At 46.1% G+C, this 19040-nt stretch overlaps 1 protein-coding gene and 1 long non-coding RNA gene across 2 annotated transcripts in view; one reads left to right on the plus strand and one right to left on the minus strand.

Moving 5' to 3' along the window:
* The window catches only part of LOC308470208, a 116129-nt gene extending 106797 nt beyond the window's left edge, over positions 1-9332 (plus strand). Inside the window, exons 2-3 of the long non-coding RNA XR_013982261.1 lie at positions 5260-7607; positions 9109-9332. This is a non-coding gene — a long non-coding RNA (uncharacterized lncRNA). The remainder of the gene's footprint in view (positions 1-5259; positions 7608-9108) is intronic.
* LOC308469360 (uncharacterized protein) overlaps positions 1-19040 on the minus strand; it is a 48180-nt gene that overhangs the window by 23177 nt on the left and 5963 nt on the right. Inside the window, exons 3-5 of the mRNA XM_080991689.1 lie at positions 13631-13723; positions 12814-12918; positions 753-851 (exon numbers count right to left, since the gene is read on the minus strand). Of these exons, the coding sequence (XP_080847815.1) occupies positions 753-851; positions 12814-12918; positions 13631-13723 (297 nt within the window). The remainder of the gene's footprint in view (positions 1-752; positions 852-12813; positions 12919-13630; positions 13724-19040) is intronic.

A 19040-nucleotide genomic window follows, 5' to 3' on the forward strand; every position in this document is an offset into this window, starting at 1 on the left:
AATAAGACTTGTAAGAGAAATTACAGGGATTTTTGCAAGATCTGCAACTAGTGAAGATCCCAAAGTGCTGCATTCATAATCATAAGGTTTCATCAGCTGACCTGCACTGACAGAAAGTCTCAGGTGCCAAGGAACAATCAGCGGTGCACTTTCGGGATCCTGATACATATCCTTTGCAGTCACATCCTGGCCCCCCACCTCTGATATGTAGGGCAGCAGAACACGGTTTGAGGAAAATGGCTTCGTGAGCTAGAGAGGGACTGCTGCCATGACCCACAAGTTTCTCACTGCTGACCTGGCAGCTTGGCTGCTGCAAACTGGGGGGAAATCTGTCTCCATACTGAGATGAAGCCCATTCAGTCCCTCATCTGGCAATTGCTGCAGCTATACCAGTGAGTGTCGGAAGATTCAGGACACAACACATTATACTCTGAAAAAGAATTTTCTTCACACCACCATTCCTGGGCATAGCCAAGGAGGGGTGGGGGGCAGCCCCCCAGATCAGGGAAAACATTAGAAATACTTAACTAACTGGCCAGTCATGCCAGTGCTGCCCCCCTAACAAAAGGCCTGCCGCCCCCACCAAAAATCTTGCGCCCCTTCCACCACTGAATAACATTTCCTTTTCTGTCTACATTTTATCTCTCACAGCCCAGAACTCTGGCCCTGCAGCCTTCCTGGTTTTCTCGCCAGGGGAGCTTCCTCACCCCCAACATCTCCCCAGGTCCCCATCACCATTCCCTGCCACTCACCAGATCTCTCTGAGGGTACTGGGAGAGAACAGTCAGAGGTGGTGGGAGACAGCCTGACCAGGTCAACCGTCCATCTTCCGCCTTCCATTCTTGCTAGATCTGCAGGGGAATAATAATAATAAAATAAAATAATAATAATAATTATTATTATTATTGTATCCTGCCTTCTCCGGCCGAGGCAGGGCCCAGAGTGGCTAACATCATAAAAACAACACAATATGCATAAAAACAGACATCAATTAATTAAAATACATCTTAAAATTAATTCAGACAAGTTAAAATCTAAGCAGGTGGCAATTATCAGGTTGGAATTGAGAGTGGTTAATACTTGCCAGGACCAACTGTTTCCACTGATCATACAAGGACCTGTGAGCGGGTTGGGGCCTCCTTTGGGCTTGTTTTATACAAAGGAAAGTAAGTCAAACTCCATGCTGCCCAAAGGCCTGGCAGAACAGCTCCGTCTTGCGAGACCTGTGGAAAGATGTCAAATCCCGCAGGGCCCTGGTCTCTTGTGGGAGAGCAGTCCACCAGGCCGGGGCCATGTCTGAAAAGGCCCTGGCTCTAGTCAAGGCCAGCCTAATTTCCCTGGGGCCCAGGATCTTCAAGGTGGTGGTGTTAGCAGAAAGAGGGTCAAAGAGGATCAGCCTCTTTCATCCTTCCTGAGGAGCTCAGAAGCCTAAACGAGCTGCAGGTTCCTTGGGTGGGAGGGAGAAGTAAAAGGAGCCTCAGAGAAGCTGCAGGGATTCCTCTGCCCTAGATATTCTCCTGCCCCTGCAGAAGCCCAAATGGGGCATATATGTAAAATTTATATCCCTGCCATCTGTTGGGTTTCCCCAGCCACCCTGAGCAGCTAACAGCATATATAAAAACAGACCAAAACATTAAACATAAAAAACAGAAATATCCTATACAGGCAACAAACAAACCAATAATAAGAATAGCAACAATAATAACAACATGTTTACAGCTATACCCAAATTAAAATAACCACCGACCCCAACTAAACAATTAACCAACACCAACCCGACGAAAACAAAACAGAGGAACCAAAATCAGAACCGTTTAAAGCATTTTAGCCAGTTGCCCCAACCCAAGAGTTGTTCCAGCAATGTCCCAGTGGCCTCCCAGGAGCCTCTTTTGGCTGTTCAAGGTGAGTCTGGGCTCCGCCCCCTGGGCCAGGTGGAATGGGCCTTGCACCAGGGAGCGGTCTTCCTTCGAGGCCTCACGGCATGGGAGGCACAGTAGTGACCTGAAAGTAGATCCCATTGAACGCAGTAAAGCTTATATCTATACAGGGCTCCTCTGCCTATTCCTCCTCTTCTGGCAACCAAAAACATATTGGCACATGCTCCAGGTGAGAGACGTTGGAGAAGACCTCTTCCCTGCCTTCCTCCAAGTCAAGACCTTCTTGCATTTTATGTTCTCCTGTCTTTTCTGCTTGCTTGAGGGAGGGTTTTCCTCCAGCCCCCACCCATCCATTTCTCCTTCTCCTTCTCCACCCCAACCCCCTGAAACTGAGCCAACCTCTCCCAGCCTCAGAGGTGGGGAGTCCCAGCTCAGGTCCTTCCTAGGACCACAAATCCAGCTTCTTTGGAACTGTTTTGCAGGACTCAGAAGTCTAAACAAGTTGCAGGTTTTTGGGGGTGAGGGAGAAGCAAAGGCGGCCTCAGAGCCCCTCCAAGGATTTTCCCGCCGGAGGGGAAGCCTCCCAATATATCGGGGGCCCACCCACAGCCTCCACAGTAAAATCTCCCCCCTTTATCTTATTCCTTGCTTCCACTCTCCATCCCCCAAGTCCCTATCTCCACTTCCTAGGAACTCACAAGATGTCTCTGAGGGTCCTGGAGGACAACGCTCAGAGATTGTTTGGAGGGATGCAGGAGACAGCCTGAGCAGGTCAACCGTCCATCTTCCTCCTTCCATCCTTGCTTGGATTGAAGGTTTTTGGGGGTGAGGGAGAAGCAAAGGCGGCCTCAGAGCCCCTCCAAGGATTTTCCTGCCGGAGGGGAAGCCTCCCAATATATCAGGGGCCCACCCACAGCCTCCACAGTAAAACCTCCCCCCCTTTATCTTATTCCTTGCTTCCACTCTCCATCCCTCCAAGTCCCTATCTCCTGGAACTCACCAGATGTCTCTGAGGGTCCTGGGAGGCAACGCTCAGAGGTTGCTTGGAGGGATGCAGGAGACAGCCTGACCAGGTCAACCGTCCATCTTCCTCCTTCCATCCTCACCTGGATTGAAGAGCTCAGAAGTTCCTGAAGAAGAAAAGAGAGCCTCAGAGGCCCTGCAGTCAGTTTCCTGCCCAAGACATTTTCCTGGTGATTGTGAAGCCATGCATGAAAAGTGGAGTCATGCCTGAAAGTGGATCTTCTTCCCACAACCATTAAAAACATTTATTTCCTTTCCCCCATCCCCACTTTAGGGGAAGGGGCTGTAGTTCGAGGGCAGCGCATCTTTTCCGCAGGCAGGAAGCCCCAGATTCAGTCCCCAGGCAGGGCTGAGAAACCACGTCTGAAAACCCGGAAGAGCAATAGTGTGGACAATAGTAGCCCAGGTGGAGCAAGGGTATGACTGTATAGGCAGCTGACTGCGCTTGGATCCCCCAGTTCTGCTGCAGCAGTTGCTGGTGGTGAGAAACTAATGACATTTTATGGCCAGTGGTTCTCCTCTTCCCATCCTTAAAGTCTTCCCTCCTCCATCTCTCCCAACACCTTGGTTCCTTCCTAGGGCTGGTCTGCTATACAGAGAGACTGCGCCCTCCTTGGGGGCTTTCCTCCTGAACCCCCCCAGACAGGGAAGGCATCGAAGATAAAAGAGCCCATGCCGTTGTAGAGCTGAAATGAGTTTCCAGCTGACCCTGCCCTCCCCCCCTCTTTCCCCAAAACATGAATGTCTCCCTCCTCCTCTTCCCAGAGCCATCCTGCCTCCTTTCCTTTGGGGGGGGTTCCTAGCCCACCCTGAAACTGCCTCTTCCCCCGCCTGCTCTCCTCCTGGGGCGCCCCTGCACCCCTTAAAGCCTTTTGCACTCATCGCAGCTCTTGGGGGGCTGAATTGGGGGGGGAACCCCACGCATGCGCCCTCCCACCGCTGCCCCTTTGCAAAACTGCCCTCTCCCGGAGGGCTTCTCTCCTGCGAAGCAGCTGCTCTGGCTCCGGAGCCCCCTCCCCGCCCCCCAATATATCCCTATTTTTCCTACCTGGCAAAAAGCAGAGTCTTCCGCGCTGCAGAATCTCCTCCCTCGCAGCTGTTCAAATGTGACAAACGGAGGAGGAAGTGACGCTTTCCCTCTCCCCCCAGGAAGTCCTCTCTAGCAATATAATCGCTGCCTTTAACCCTTGAAGAGCCAGTATTTCCCCTCCCCCCCCCCCCCCGGCCACTACAGATTTTGCTCCCAGCTAGAATAGTTTATTGTCACAACTCTCAGCACCCTTAACCAGCAAAACAAGCTCCCTGAAATCTTAGGGGGTTTCATGGGGATTTGGATATGTGGAGTGAATGTGGCCTAGCAGATTGGTGCTTTGTGTGTTTGTGTGTCTAGCATCACTTGGCCTCCATACACACGTTGGAAAGAGGCACACATTGATTAAAATTGTGCATCATAAAGTGGTACTTCGGGTTAAGTACTTAATTCGTTCTGGAGGTCCGTTCTTAACCTGAAACTGTTCTTAACCTGAAGCACCACTTTAGCTAATGGGGCCTCCTGCTGCCGCTGGAGCACAATTTCTGTTCTCATCCTGAAGCAAAGTTCTTAACCTGATGCAATATTTCTTGGTTAGCGGAGTCTGTAACCTGAAGCGTATGTAACGTGAAGTGTATGTAACGTGAAGCGTATGTAACCCAAGGTACCACTGTAAAATCACAGGTGCAGTCAGCTCTCTATCCTAGTACAGTCATACCTCGGGATGAATACGCTTCAGCTTAAATAATTTTAGGTTGCACTCCGCAGCGACCTGGAAGTAACGGAGCGCGTTACTTCCACGTTTCGCCGCTCACATATGCGCAGGTGCTCAAAATGATGTCAAACGCATGCGCGGAAGCGGCGAAAAGATAAAAACTCAATTATGTAAAATACAATTTGGGGTTTTGAATCAATAGTCAGATAGTGGATCTTATTCTAATTGCCCCAGCTAAAAACCTTGCAAATTTTGATGTCACTTGCTCATCTTGGTCTGCTGAGAGAAAAAAAACAGTGACAGTGGCTGGGAGACCCGGAATGGACAATAAAATAGGGGTGATAACCTCACTCTTCAAATATTTATAAAGAATGCAAACCAGAAGGACATGCGCCACTGATTCGGTACTGCCATCTCCACAGGGACATAATCGTTTTTCGTGTGGAATTTGTTGGAATTGTCCCTCAAGTACAACCGAAGGCAGTATATTCAATCTTGTGAGAGTAAATGCGCATCTATATTTTATAATTGCTACATTATGCAGATACGGTGCAGGAGAGTCAAAATGGGTATATCTTTGCCACTGATGTTTTTCCTACCGCAACCTTGGGCAGTAGGAATGTTGTCCCAATGTTGTCATTCCAGCGTGGTTCAGGGCGGACCTGAAGTCACAAGATGAAGTCCCGTCCTCCTCAACTCAGCTCCCCCTCCATCCCACTTCAAGATAAACAACAGGCCTTTCCTTTCCGTTGGTTGGAAGAATCAACTTCAAACATTCACCATTTTCTTCCTTGTCTTAGACAGGAAGGGTTTTTCTCTCCAAGCATTCGGGGACCACTGCTATTCATGTGCCCTTGTGTAATTCCTCTCACCTCTATGGCAGCGTTTTTTTGTTTAGCCAATGTCCTTCCTCTTAAAAATAGGTTGTATGTCAACACCTCCTTAAATCCACACTCTTTTTTGGTGGTGGTGGGGTTAAGCTCTTGTTTCCCAACGACATCGGTCAAAACAAGGTTCTCCCCACCTTCACTCCTTTCAAACCACATATAGCTTCTAGTGTCCACATCTCCTCCAGTGCACAGCCAATAAAATCCAGTTATAAGGAGAACCTCCGCTTTTGATGGCGGTCCAAGGGGGTTGCATCATGGCAAAGGTGATTACCCAACTCCTCCATCTGCCCCCATGCTGATCTGCATGGGAGTGAGCCATTGAGGCGACTGCGAGTCAGTCTGCTCCCTCATACCCCAGGAGGTTTCCAGGAATGCTTAAACCCTTCCGTTCCCTACCCCTTCATTTGTGCCTGCCTCCAATATCGAGGGAGCTGCCGCCATGGTGCAAGACCAGAACCGGAAACTCAAGGTCAAAAAATAATACAAATGTAGTGTTGGAAGGGACCATAAGAATCATCTAGTTCTGGGGTAAAGGTAAAGGGACCCCTGACCGTTAAGTCTAGTTGCGGATGACTCTGGGGCTGCGGCGCTCATCTCGCTTTACTGGCCAAGGGAGCCAGCGTACAGCTTCTGGGTCATGTGGCCAGCGTGACTAAGCCGCTTCTGGCGAACCAGAGCAGTGCATGGAAACGCCGTTTACCTTCCCGCCGGAGCAGTACCTATTTATCTACTTGCACTTTGATGTGCTTTCGAACTACTAGGTTGGCAGGAGCAGGGACCGAGCAACGGCAGCTCACCCCGTCACGGGATTCAAACCGCCAACCTTCTGATAGGAAAGCCCTAGGTTCTGTGGATTAGACCACAGCACCAACCGCGTCCCAGTCCAGGGGTAGTCAGCCTTTTTATACTTACCGCCCACTAATGCATCTTTCTTAATGGTAAAATTTCCTTACCGCCCACCAGGACTTGATGGAAGGAGGATTCCGAACCCCCTACTGCCCAGTTAGAATCCTGAAATGCCCACTAGTGTGCGGTAGGAACCAGATCGACAATCCCTGATCTAGACCAACCCCCTGCAATGCAGGAAAAACCCGACCTCTGCTGAAAAACCTAAAAAAATGAAGGAGAGTTCACCACCTTCCAAGGTAGCTCATCTCACTTGCAGTCAGAAATTTCTTCCTAAAGCTTAGGATTAGATGTATTTTTACTCCTTGCATAAAATACAGATGCAGGAAGAGTCGGAAAGCCAGGAAGTAATTGTAATCTCTGTATTTACGTGAATTTAAATGAAAGAAGTGAAAGAAGCTCTCTTACATAACTGGAAAAAAATTACATAACTGGAAAAAAATATTACAAAAAGACAATACCAATAAAGAGTACAAATTAAGAAGGGGGAAAGAAAAGAAAACTTAAACTATCTGTTGTTATTATTAAGATAAAGATAAAGAATATGACATAAATTTGAGATTGCAATTTCATGTTAAAGTAAAAAAAAAAATCTCATTATCATTAAACCCAACCTCCCATTTATTCCTTAGTTCTTTCTAAATAACTTTACTGCCATACCAAAATATTATTTTTTATATTATTTTTACAGTTTTTTTGTTGTTTAGTCGTTTAGTCGTGTCCGACTCTTTGTGACCCCATGGAACAGAGCATGCCAGGCACTCCTGTCTTCCACTGCCTCCCGGAGTTTGGTCAAACTCATGCTGGTAGCTTAAAGAACACTGTCCAGCGATCTCGTCCTCTGTCGTCCCCTTCTCCTTGTGCCCTCAGTCTTTCCCAACATCAGGGTCTTTTCCAGGGAGTCTTCTCTTCTCATGAGGTGGCCAAAGTATTGGAGCCTCAGCTTCATGATCTGTCCTTCCAGTGAGCACTCAGGGCTGATTTCCTTAAGAATGGAGAGGTCTGATCTTCTTGCAGTCCATGGGACTCTCAAGAGTCTCCTCCAGCACCATAATTCAAAAGCACCAATTCTTGGGCGATCAGCCTTCTTGATGGTCCAGCTCTCACTTCCATACATCACTACTGGGAAAACCATAGCTTTAACTATACAGACCTTTGTTGGCAAGGTGATGTCTCTGCTTTTTAAGATGCTGTCTAGGTTTGCCATCGCTTTTCTCCCAAGAAGCAGGTGTCTTTTAATTTCGTGACTGCTGTCACCATCTGCAGTGATCATGGAGCCCAAGAAAGTAAAATCTCTCACTGCCTCCATTTCTTCCCCTTCTATTTGCCAGGAGGTGATGGGCCCAGTGGCCATGATCTTCGTTTTTTTGATGTTCAACTTCAGACCATATTTTGCGCTCTCCTCTTTCACCCTCAATAAAAGGTTCTTTAATTCCTCCTCACTTTCTGCCATCAAGGTTGTGTCATCTGCATATCTGAGGTTGTTGATATTTCTTCCGGCAATCTTAATTCCGGCTTGGGATTCATCCAGCCCAGCCTTTCGCATGATGAATTCTGCATATAAGTTAAATAAGCAGGGAGACAATATACAGCCTTGTCGTACTCCTTTCCCAATTTTGAACCAATCAGTTGTTCCATATCCAGTTCTGACTGTCACTTCTTGTCCCACATAGAGATTTCTCAGGAGACAGATGGGGTGATCAAGCACTCCCATTTCTTTAAGAACTTGCCATAGTTTGCTGTGGTCGACACAGTCAAAGGCATTTGCATAGTCAATGAAGCAGAAGTAGATGTCTTTCTGGAACTCTCTAGCTTTCTCCATAATCCAACTCATGTTTGCAATTTGGTCTCTGGTTCCTCTCCCTCTTCTAAATCCAGCTTGCACTTCTGGGAGCTCTCGGTCCACATACTGCTTAAGCCTGCCTTGTAGAATTTTAAGCATAACCTTGATAGTGTGTGAAATGAGTGCAATTGTGCGGTAGTTGGAGCATTCTTTGGCACTGCCCTTCTTTGGGATTGGGATGTAGACTGATCTTCTCCAATCCTCTGGCCACTGCTGAGTGTTCCAAACTTTCTGGCTTGTTCAGTGTAGCACCTTAACAGCATCATCTTTTAAAATTTTAAATAGTTCAGCTGAAATGTCATCACTTCCACTGGCCTTATTATTAGCAGTGCTTTCTAAGGCCCATATGACTTCACTCTCCAGGATGTCTCAAGGTCAGCAACTACACTACCTGGGGTGTACGAGACATCCATTTCTTTCTGGTATAGTTCCTCTGTGTATTCTTGCCACCTCCTCTTGATGTCTTCTGCTTCTGTTAGGTCCTTATTATTTTTGTCCTTTATTATTACACAGTTTAGTAATATTTATATACGCAATTAATAAAGACTGCTGAGATCACTCTAAAGTAGCTACAGATTTTAACATGGAATAGTTTTGTTTAAGATATATTCTAAAGGCCTCCCATTTTGATACAAATTCAGCTCTCGGTTTATTTTTTCCTGATAAGCTATCTAATTCAGCATATTCAGTCAATTTTTGAATCCACTCCTGACTGGAAGGAATTATGTTGCTTTTCCACCTTGATGGCTATAAGGACTTTCGCTGCCACTGTTGCATACAGAAAAATACCTTTAATTTGTTTTGGAATATCTGATTACAGGTAGGTAGCAGTGTTGGTCTGCCATAGTCAAAATAAAAAAATTCCTTCCAGTAGCACCTTAAAGACCAACTAAGTTAGTTCTTGGTATGAGCTTTCGTGTGCATGCACACTTCTTCAGATACACCCAGATGTGTGTATCTGAAGAAGTGTGCATGCACACGAAAGCTCATACCAAGAACTAACTTAGTTGGTCTTTAAGATGCTACTGGAAGGAATTTTTTTATTTTGGAATATCTGAGTCAGTGATCCCCAACAAATGTGCCTCTGGCTTTCTATTACAGTGGTACCTCTTGTTACAGACACCTCAGGTTACAGATGCTTCAGGTTAGACCCCACTAACTCAGAAATAGTACCTCGGTTAAGAACTTTGTTTCAGGATGAGAACAGAAATCGCGCGGTAGCAGCAGGAGGCCACATTAGCTAAAGTGGTACCTCAGGTTAAGAACAGTTTCAGGTTAAGAACGGACCTCCAGAACAAATTAAGTTCTTAACCCAAGGTCCCACTGTAAAGGAAAGTCTTAACATTTTTTCTAATTCTAAACGGATTTCCTCCCAAAATTTCTTTATTTTGCTACATTGCCACCATATATGATACAGTGAGCCTGTTTGATCTCCACATCTCCAACAGTTACTTTTTTTTTTTTAAAATCATATTTATTAGAGTTTCCAATAATATAGAAATATAACAGAAAAGAAAAGATAGAATATATTTAGAGCCTTACTTTCGTTATCTTCTTTCTAGGACTCCCTCCTCCCCCTCCCGACTATATTTCCCTTTCATTAATTTGATTCCACAAGCTCTCACTCCCAATTTAAAGCTTAATATGTTTAACCCATTAACCAATTTAAATTATACAATCTTACCATCATCCCTCATCATTAACAGAAAAAGAAAAAAGATTTTTCCCCAAGATCTACCCCAATTTCCTTCCACGAATTCCCTTTTTTTAAACATGTCAAATCAAAATACCATGATATACAAAAATTATATAAAGAAATAGAAGATAAAAAATATAAGAAGATTCAAAAAGATGGTTACATAGCCTTTGGATTCCAAAACTCCCCCCTCCCTTCCCCGGTTTGAATTCCCCATGTCCATCAGTCTATATGTTGTCAGCCTGGAGGTCTCAAGTCCATGGCCAGATTTTTTCCCATCCCACCTTGCCGGTTTTCTTTTAATTTATTTATTTAATGATGTTTAACTTCAAAAATCCAGTCTAATAGAGGCCTTTAATTTCCTTGGTCTTTGCTGCTCCTCCCATTGTTCTTTCTGTGTCGTAGTTAGTCCTTTATTCTTTTTATTCCTTACTTTCTCAGGTTTCTTGTCTTGTTCAGCTGCTAAAACGTTCTTATTCCGAAATCTGGTATCTCTACAGAGGTTTGTTGTTCAGGAACAAAAACTTACGTCCAGTCCCTTCCTTTCTTCAATAGAAAATTCTATTGTCTCCTTTTAATGTAAACACCTCTGTAGACAAAATACTATTTCAGTTTTGCTGCTTTCCCAGAAGATAAGTCCTGTGCGAATCTCAGAGTAATTTTCCACATACGACCACTTGTAATGTCCCGAAACCCCTCTAGGGGGATTGTAGTAACTTTATATCCTCTACTCCAAAAGTCAAATTGTTGTTCCTTATTTTCCGACAGTTTATATCCATATTGTGTCAAATTGTAACAGAATTAGCCAGCAAAGTCCTTGTAACAAAGTCCTCTTTATATTCTCCAGCTCGGAGGGAGTCCGCCATTCGGCGATGGCGCCAACCCGGAAGTCCCTCCAACAGTTACTTTTGGCTGCTTTGTACATTTTGGCTAATTTCCATGGAGTCAAATACCACTGGTGCTGCATTTTTAAAAAGTTTTCCCTTATGGCATAGCACGTGGTAAATTTCCAATTATTCTTCCACAGATTTTCCCATTGGGACATTGTTATAACATACCCAAAGTCTTGAGACCACTGTATCATGGCTGATGTAACTTCTTCCTCCTCGACTTCCCAGTGGAGGAGGAGGCGATAAGCTTTAGAGAGAGTTTTACTTTTTGAGTGTATTACGTTGGATTCAAATCTTGAGGTTCTTGGTGAACTATTTTTTTCTACTTTAAATTTTTGAATAATTGATAATATTGGAACCTATCTGTAATAATATCTCTTAATTCCTCGAAACTTTTAAATTTCAGTCGGTTATCTTCTTTTAAAATTATTTTATAAGTAGGCCAATTTCACAACGTATTTTTTTTCTTCAACACTGTGGCCTCTGCTGGAGAGTCCCACCATGGGATTTTAGGCTCCAACCAATCTTTGTATTTCTCCCAAACTTTAAGAAGTGATCTCCTTACAATATGATTTGAGAAATCTGTGTATTTTTGCCTTTCCATAAATTCAATAAGCGTGCCAAGCCCAACGGTTATTATATCCCTCCCAATCCAACAAACCTATTTCTTGCAAATTAGCGGTGCTCCACTTAAAGTGCTTTCCTCATTACAAGAATCGAAATATTTTCCCCATCTTGATTCACTTATGCAAAATGAGTTGTGAAATCTGACCAAATCTTTTCCCACATTCCAAGTATATATATGGTTTATCCCATGTGAGTTCTTTTATGATAGGTAAGGTTAGATCCATATGCAAATCTCTTTCCACACTCCAAACATTTATATGGTTTCTCCCCTGTGTGAGTTCTTTGGTGCGATGTAAGGCTTGTGCTGTGACTGAAGTTCTTTCCACACTCAAAACAGGTATATGGTTTCACCCCTGTGTGAATTCTTTGATGATATGTAAGGCTTGAGCTTTGAGTGAAGCTCTTTCCACACTCAAAACATGCATACGGTTTTTCACCTCTGTGAATTTTTTGATGTATATGAAGGCTTGTACCCTGGCTGAAGCTCTCTCCACACTCAAAGCACTTATATGGCTTCTCTCCTGTATGGATTCTGCGATGGCAAACAAGGTATGTGCAGTTACTAAAGCTCTTTCCACATGTCACACATATATATGGTTTTTCCCCTGTATGGATTCGCTCATGCACAGTAAGGTGTGAACTCTGACTGAAGCTCTTCCCACACTCAAAGCATTTATATGGCTTCTCACCAGTGTGTGTTCTCTTGTGTGAACTAAGGTGTGAACTCTGGCTGAAGCTCTTTCCACATTCCAAGCATTTATATGGTTTGTCCCCTGTGTGGGTTCTCTTATGTGAAGTAAGGCTAGCACTGTGAGCAAAGCTCCTTCCGCACTCTGTACATTTATAAGATTTCTCTCCTGTGTGAATTCTTTGGTGCGATATAAGACTTGAGCTGTGAGTGAAGCTCATTTCGCACTCCAAACATTTATACGGCTTCTCCCCTGTGTGGGTTTTTTGATGCGAAACAAGGCTTGAGCTGTGACGGAAGGTCTTTCCACAGTCAAAACAGGTATACGGTTTCTCCCCTGTGTGAAGTTTTTGATGTTCTGTAAGGTTTCTCCTGCAACTGAAGCTCTTTCCACACTCAGAGCACCTATGTGGTTTCTCCCTGCTGTGGACTTCCTGATGTGTTGTAAGGTTTGAGTGGCGCTTGAAACTCTTTCCACATTCTAGGCATTTGTATGATTCCTGTCCTGCGTGAATTCTTTCATGTGATTTTAGGCCTGAGCTGTCACTGAAGCTCTTTCCACACACCAAGCATTTACACAGTGTCTCCTCTGAGTGGATTCTGCAGTGTGGGCTGAGGCTCAATTTACCTTTGAACGTTTTGCCACACGAAGGGCTATCATTTGTTCTCTTCGCTTCATGCTTATTTCTTTCTGATGAGCCCCGAGAACCATTATTGCCCTGGTCATCACCTGCTAAAATTAAGGGAAAACAGCAAACATTAAAAACTTCCCAATACAGGGCTGCCTTCGGACGCCTTCTAAAAGCTACGTAGTTCTTTATCTCCTTGACATCTGAAGGGAGAGTGTTCCACAGGGCTGGTTCCACTACTTCACTTCTTACTGTGACGAAACCAGCAGATGACCCTCAGAGTTGGACCTCATTGTCCGGGCAGAACGAAGGAGGTGGAGATGCTCATTCAGGTCTACAGGGCCGAGGCCGTTTAGAGCTTTAAAGGTCAGCACCAACACTTTGAATTGTGCTTGGAAACATACTCTGAGCCAATGTAGATCCTTTAAGACCAGTGTTATATGCTCCTGGCAACTGCTCCCAGTCACCAGTTGAGCTGCTGCTTTCTGGGTTAATTGTAGTTTCCGAGTCACCTTCAAAGGCAGCCCCACCTAGAGCGCATTGTAGCAATCCAAGCGGGAGATAACCATAGCATGTATCACAGTCTGTGTGCAGGTAGGGTCTCAGCCTGTGTACCAGATGGAGCTGGTAGATAACAGCCCCAAAACTCTGACTATGCCCATGTCACCATTAAAAAACATTCATGTCCTTTCTTTCTACCTTTTATCACTGCTAGCCCGGAGCTCTGGCCCTGCAGCCTTCCTCGTTTTCTTGCCAGGTGGGCTTCCTCAATCCCAACATTTCCCCAGGTCCCCATCTCCATTCCCTGGAACTCACCAGATCTCTCTGAGGGTCCTGGGAGAGAACAGTCAGAGGTGGTGGGAGACAGCCTGACCAGGTCAACTGTCCATCTTCCTCCTTCCATCCTCGCTAGGTTTGCAGAATAATAAATAAATAAATAAATAAATAAATGTTTTTTTTATTTATACTCCACCCTTCCTGGTTCAGAAAACCGGGCTCGATGCAGCTAACAACATATTTAAAACACAGGCCCCCAGGGCTCCCCACGCTGCGGATAGCAGAATGCCACCTGGGGGGCGGAGTGCGCTGAACCAGAGTGCCCCTCGCGCCGGGCAGACATCGGCCAGCCCCACAAGCTCGGGGGACAGCAGGGAGGCGCAGCATCGCCATCCCGCTGTTCCTCGACCTTGTTCGGTTTCCCCGACCTGCTTTTGCGGGGGAAATAAAGGAAAAAATTTTTTTCTTTATTTCCCCCCCAAAAAACTACGTGCGTCCTATGGGACGGAGCGTCCTATGGGACGAAAAATACGGTACTTCTGCTGACTCACGCGCTCCGACATTTTCTTAGACCGACATTTCCTGGTTTGAGGAACGGAAATGAATTGCATAAGACTGACATAGACGGACATAGATTTAGAAGGGGGTCGAAAATCGCAGAGAGGGAGTGACTCAAACAGCGACATCAGCTGGTGAATAAACATTTTGCACTCTTTTGAAAAAGACGTTCCTCTAATAAGACTTGTAAGAGAAATTACAGGGATTTTTGCAAGATCTGCAACTAGTGAAGATCCCAAAGTGCTGCATCATAATCATAAGGTTTCATCAGCTGACCTGCACTGACAGAAAGTCTCAGGTGCCAAGGAACAATCAGCGGTGCACTTTCGGGATCCTGATACATATCCTTTGCAGTCACATCCTGGCCCCTGCACGCCCCACCTCTGATATGTAGGGCAGCAGAACACGGTTTGAGGAAAATGGCTTCGTGAGCTAGAGAGGGACTGCTGCCATGACCCACAAGTTTCTCACTGCTGACCTGGCAGCTTGGCTGCTGCAAACTGGGGGGAAATCTGGCTCCATACTGAGATGTAGCCCATTCAGTCCCTCATCTGGCAATTGCTGCAGCTACCAGCGAGTGTCGGAAGATTCAGGACACAACACATTATACTCTGAAAAAGAATTTTCTTCACACCACCATTCCTGGGCATAGCCAAGGAGGGGTGGGGGGCAGCCCCCCAGATCAGGGAAAACATTAGAAATACTTAACTAACTGGCCAATCATGCCAGTGCTGCCCCCCTAACAAAAGGCCTGCCCCCCCCACCAAAAATCTTGCCCCCATGCCACCACTGAAAAACATTCCTTTCCTTTTCTACCTTTTATCTCTCACAGCCCAGAACTCTGGCCCTGCACCCCTCCTCCTTTTCTTGCCAGGGGAGCTTCCTCACTCCCAACATCTCCCCAGGTCCCCATCTCCATTCCCTGCCACTCACCAGATCTCTCTGAGGGTACTGGGAGAGAACAGTCAGAGGTGGTGGGAGACAGCCTGACCAGGTCAACCGTCCATCTTCCGCCTTCCATCCTTGCTAGATCTGCAGGAGAATAAATAATAATAATAATAATAATAATAATAATAATAATTTTTGTATCCTGCCTTCTCCGGCCAAGGCAGGGCCCAGAGTGGCTAGCATCATAAAAACAACACAATATGCATAAAAACAGACATCAATTAATTAAAATACATCTTAAAATTAATTCAGACAAGTTAAAATCTAAGCAGTTGGCAATTATCATGTTGGAATTCAGAGTGATTAATACTTGCCAGGACCAACTGTTTCCACTGATCATACAAGGACCTGTGAGCAGGTTGGGGGCCTCCTTCAGGCTTGTTTTATACAAAGGAAAGTAAGTCAAACTCCATCCTGCCCAAAGGCCTGGCAGAACAGCTCCGTCTTGCAGGCCCTGCGGAAAGATGTCAAATCCTGCAGGGCCCTGGTCTCTTGTGGGAGAGCAGTCCAGCAGGCCGGGGCCACGGCTGAAAAGGCCCTGGCTCTAGTCAAGGCCAGTCTAATTTCCCTGGGGCCCGGGATCTTCAAGGTGTTGTTATTAGCAGAAAGAGGGTCAAAGAGGATCAGCCTCTTTCATCCTTCCTGAGGAGCTCAGAAGCCTAAAGAAGCTGCAGGTTCCTTGGGAAGGAGGGAGGGAGGAGTAAAAGGAGCCTCAGAGAAGCTGCAGGGATTCCTCTGCCCTAGATATTCTCCAGCCCCTGCAGAAGCCCTAATGGGGCATATATTACAAATTTATATCCCCCAATCTGGTGGGCTTCTCACAGCCACCCAGTGCGGCTAAGAGCATATATAAAAACAGAACAAAACATCAAACATAAAAAACAGAAATATCCTATACAGGCAACAAACAAACCCATAATAAGAATAGCAACAACAACATGTTTACAGTTATACCCAAATTAAAATAACCACTAACCCCAAATAAACATTTAACCAACACCAACTCAACGAAAACAAAACAGAGGAACCAAAACGAGAACTGTTTTTAACATTATAAAACATTTTTGTCATTTGCCCCCAACCCAAGAGATGTTCCAGCAATGTCCCAGTGGCCTCCCAGGAGCCTCTTTAGGCTGTTCAAGGTGAGTCTGGGCTCCACCCCCTAGGCCAGGTGGAAATGGGCCTTGCACCAGGGAGCTGTCTTCCTTCCAGCCCTCAGGGAATGGTAGGCATATTAGTGACCTGAAAGCAGATCCTAAGGGGGCTGTGGAAGCCTCATTATCCGTGGAGCTCCCAGTCACAGTTTCCATGGTAAAAGTGGGGTGTCTTCCTCCTGATCCCCCACCAGAGACGAAAGGAGTCACGCATGAAAATGAATCTTGTACACATCACCATTAAACCATTCCTTTCCTTTGTTTTTACCTTTTATTTCTGCTAGTCCAGAGCTCTGGCCCTGCAGCCTTCCTTGTTTTCTTGCCAGGGGAGCTTCTTCACCCCCCAACATCTCCCAAGGTCCCCATCTTGATTCCCTGCCACTCACCAGATCTCTCTGAGGGTCCTGGGAGGGAAAGCTTGGAGGCCGTTGGGTGAAATGCAGGAGACAACCTGACCAGGTCAACCGTCCATCTTCCCCCTTCCATCCTCGCTAGGTTCGCGGGATCAGCTTCTTCTATCCTTCCTGAGGAGCTCAGAAGCTGCAGGTTCCTGGGAGGGAGATAGAAGCAAAGGCAGCCTCAGAGGGCCTGCAGGCATTTTTCCGCCCAAGATATTTTCTTGGTGAATGATAAGGCAGCCTAGGTGTGGAGCTCCCGTGATAAAAGAGGAGTGTCCCCCCTCCTGAACCCCACCATGTGAGGAAAGTGGAGTCACTCCTGAAAGAGAATCTTCTTCCCACCAACATTCAAAACATTCCTTTCCTTTCCTGGCTTCCTTTCCTCTTTGCCAGCCTGGAGCTGCGACAGGGCTGACACCCCCCCCCCCACTTCCTCCCTCTCCCCAGCCCCACTTTAAGGGAAGGGGCTGTAGCTCAAGGGCGGAGCATCTCCTCAGCAGGCAGAAAGTCCCCGATCCAAGACCCCCCCCCCTTTGGTCTAATCCTGCCCTCTCTACCCAGCATTGACCCCATTCTCTCCAAAACATCCATGCCTCCTTCCTCCTCTCCCCAGAGCCATCCTGCCCCCTTTCCTTTGGGGGGTTTCCTACCCCACCCTACAACTCCCTCCCCCCCCCCCGCCTCGCCTTCTTGCCTTGCTCTCCTCCTGGGGCGCCCCTGCAGCCCTCGAGGTCCTTTGCTCTCCCCGCAGCTCTTTGGGGGCTCAGTTGTGGGGTGCAACCCCATGCATGCTCCTCTCCCGGAGGGCTTCTCTCCTGCTCTGACACGGGAGCCCCCTCCCCGCGCAAAAATAAACCCCCCTCTTTTCCTACCTTGCAAAAGGCAGTCATCCGCTCTGCCGAATCTCCTCCCTCGCAGCTTTTCAAATGTAACAAACGTAGGAGGAAGTGACGCTTCCCCTCTTCCCCAGGAAGTCCTCTCTAGCAATATAATCGCTGCCTTTAACCCTTGAACAGCCAGTGTTCCGCCCCCGCCCCCCCCCCGCAAAAAAAAACCAAAACTGTAATGCGCTGGGGTCATTGCAGATTCTGCTTCATGGGACCCCATAAAGTAGGGTTACTACCCTTGTTCTGGCAAAATACAGGGCAGTTGGGGGTGATTCCCCCCTCCCCCAATCTGTTGCTGAAATTATTTCAAAGCAATCCATTACAATCTTTTGCAGCCTAATAGGATGCCCCCTCTGAAATTTCTCTATTTTTCTCTCATCGTTCCAACAATTTCCTCCATCACTTCTCCAACAACAGAATTTCATTTTCCAGAAGGTGGAAGGAGCAACAAGGGGAGCATCTATCTTGGGCCTGATCCTGACCTATTTTTCTTTTAAAAAATTATAGTATAATGTACCAGTTAGCACTGAAATCTGGAGAAATTATTCAGAATGCATACAAAATATTCCTATATTTTCTATATCACTAATAATAATAATAATAATTTATTTACATGCCGCCTATCTTGACTGTGTTCCTCCAGCCACTCTAGGTGTATTGAACCTTTTAAAGATCTATATGCCGGGTATACTTAATAACCCTACTGATTTGGCCCAAGTGGAATATCTATACTTCAATGGATTCCTTGCCAGAGCGGTGGTCTCATTCTACGAGGGGAGACTGGAAAAACTAGTGTACAAATGTAGAGAACACCTGGAGACGAGTGGTATAAGAATCTCAAGGTACTTTAAGAATGAAGCACCTCCAATTCCACTTATCCCCCATATTGTAAATTTGCCAAAAACTCAACATGAGATTGATCAACATGTTCTAATTGATATAAACTCTGCGGAGGACATCTCCAAACATCCTACTGGTCTGGTTACCAAGGACTCTCAAAGGTTGGACTTCCTTGGGTCCAGGTATGCGGAGAATCAGGGAATCGACCTCGATAGCTTTGATAATAACTTACTCCACTCTTATAGCGTTCTCCCGCAAAAAGTTCAGAAAGAAATACTCCATAAAATTGATTCCCTTTATTTCTGCCTGACAAAAGTGACGGAGGAACAGCTGAGATTACTTAAACAAAATATGCTTGATAGAGACTGTGGTTCAGATTCTGTCCCACGCTTATACCACCAAGAACTGGACCTGTGGGTTGGGAAGGCACCCACCCCTACCAGCCAACTGGTTGTTGCGGAGATGAATCCACTCCTCCATACTCTGGAGGCAGAAACCCCATCACCAGACCCATCTATTATGCACCCCATCTCTAAGGCAAATATGACTACATCTGCCTGGGACAAAATGAGGGAACTTAACGAATCTGAATTAGGTTCTCCATGTAAAGTGTCCCATATGGGTCCACTTACTTGTAATTTTATTAACCCACTCTCTCCTAACG

The sequence above is a fragment of the Podarcis pityusensis genome (genome assembly GCF_964106645.2).
Source record: "Podarcis pityusensis genome assembly, chromosome: 2".
In the NCBI taxonomy this organism is placed as follows: Eukaryota; Metazoa; Chordata; class Lepidosauria; order Squamata; family Lacertidae; genus Podarcis; species Podarcis pityusensis.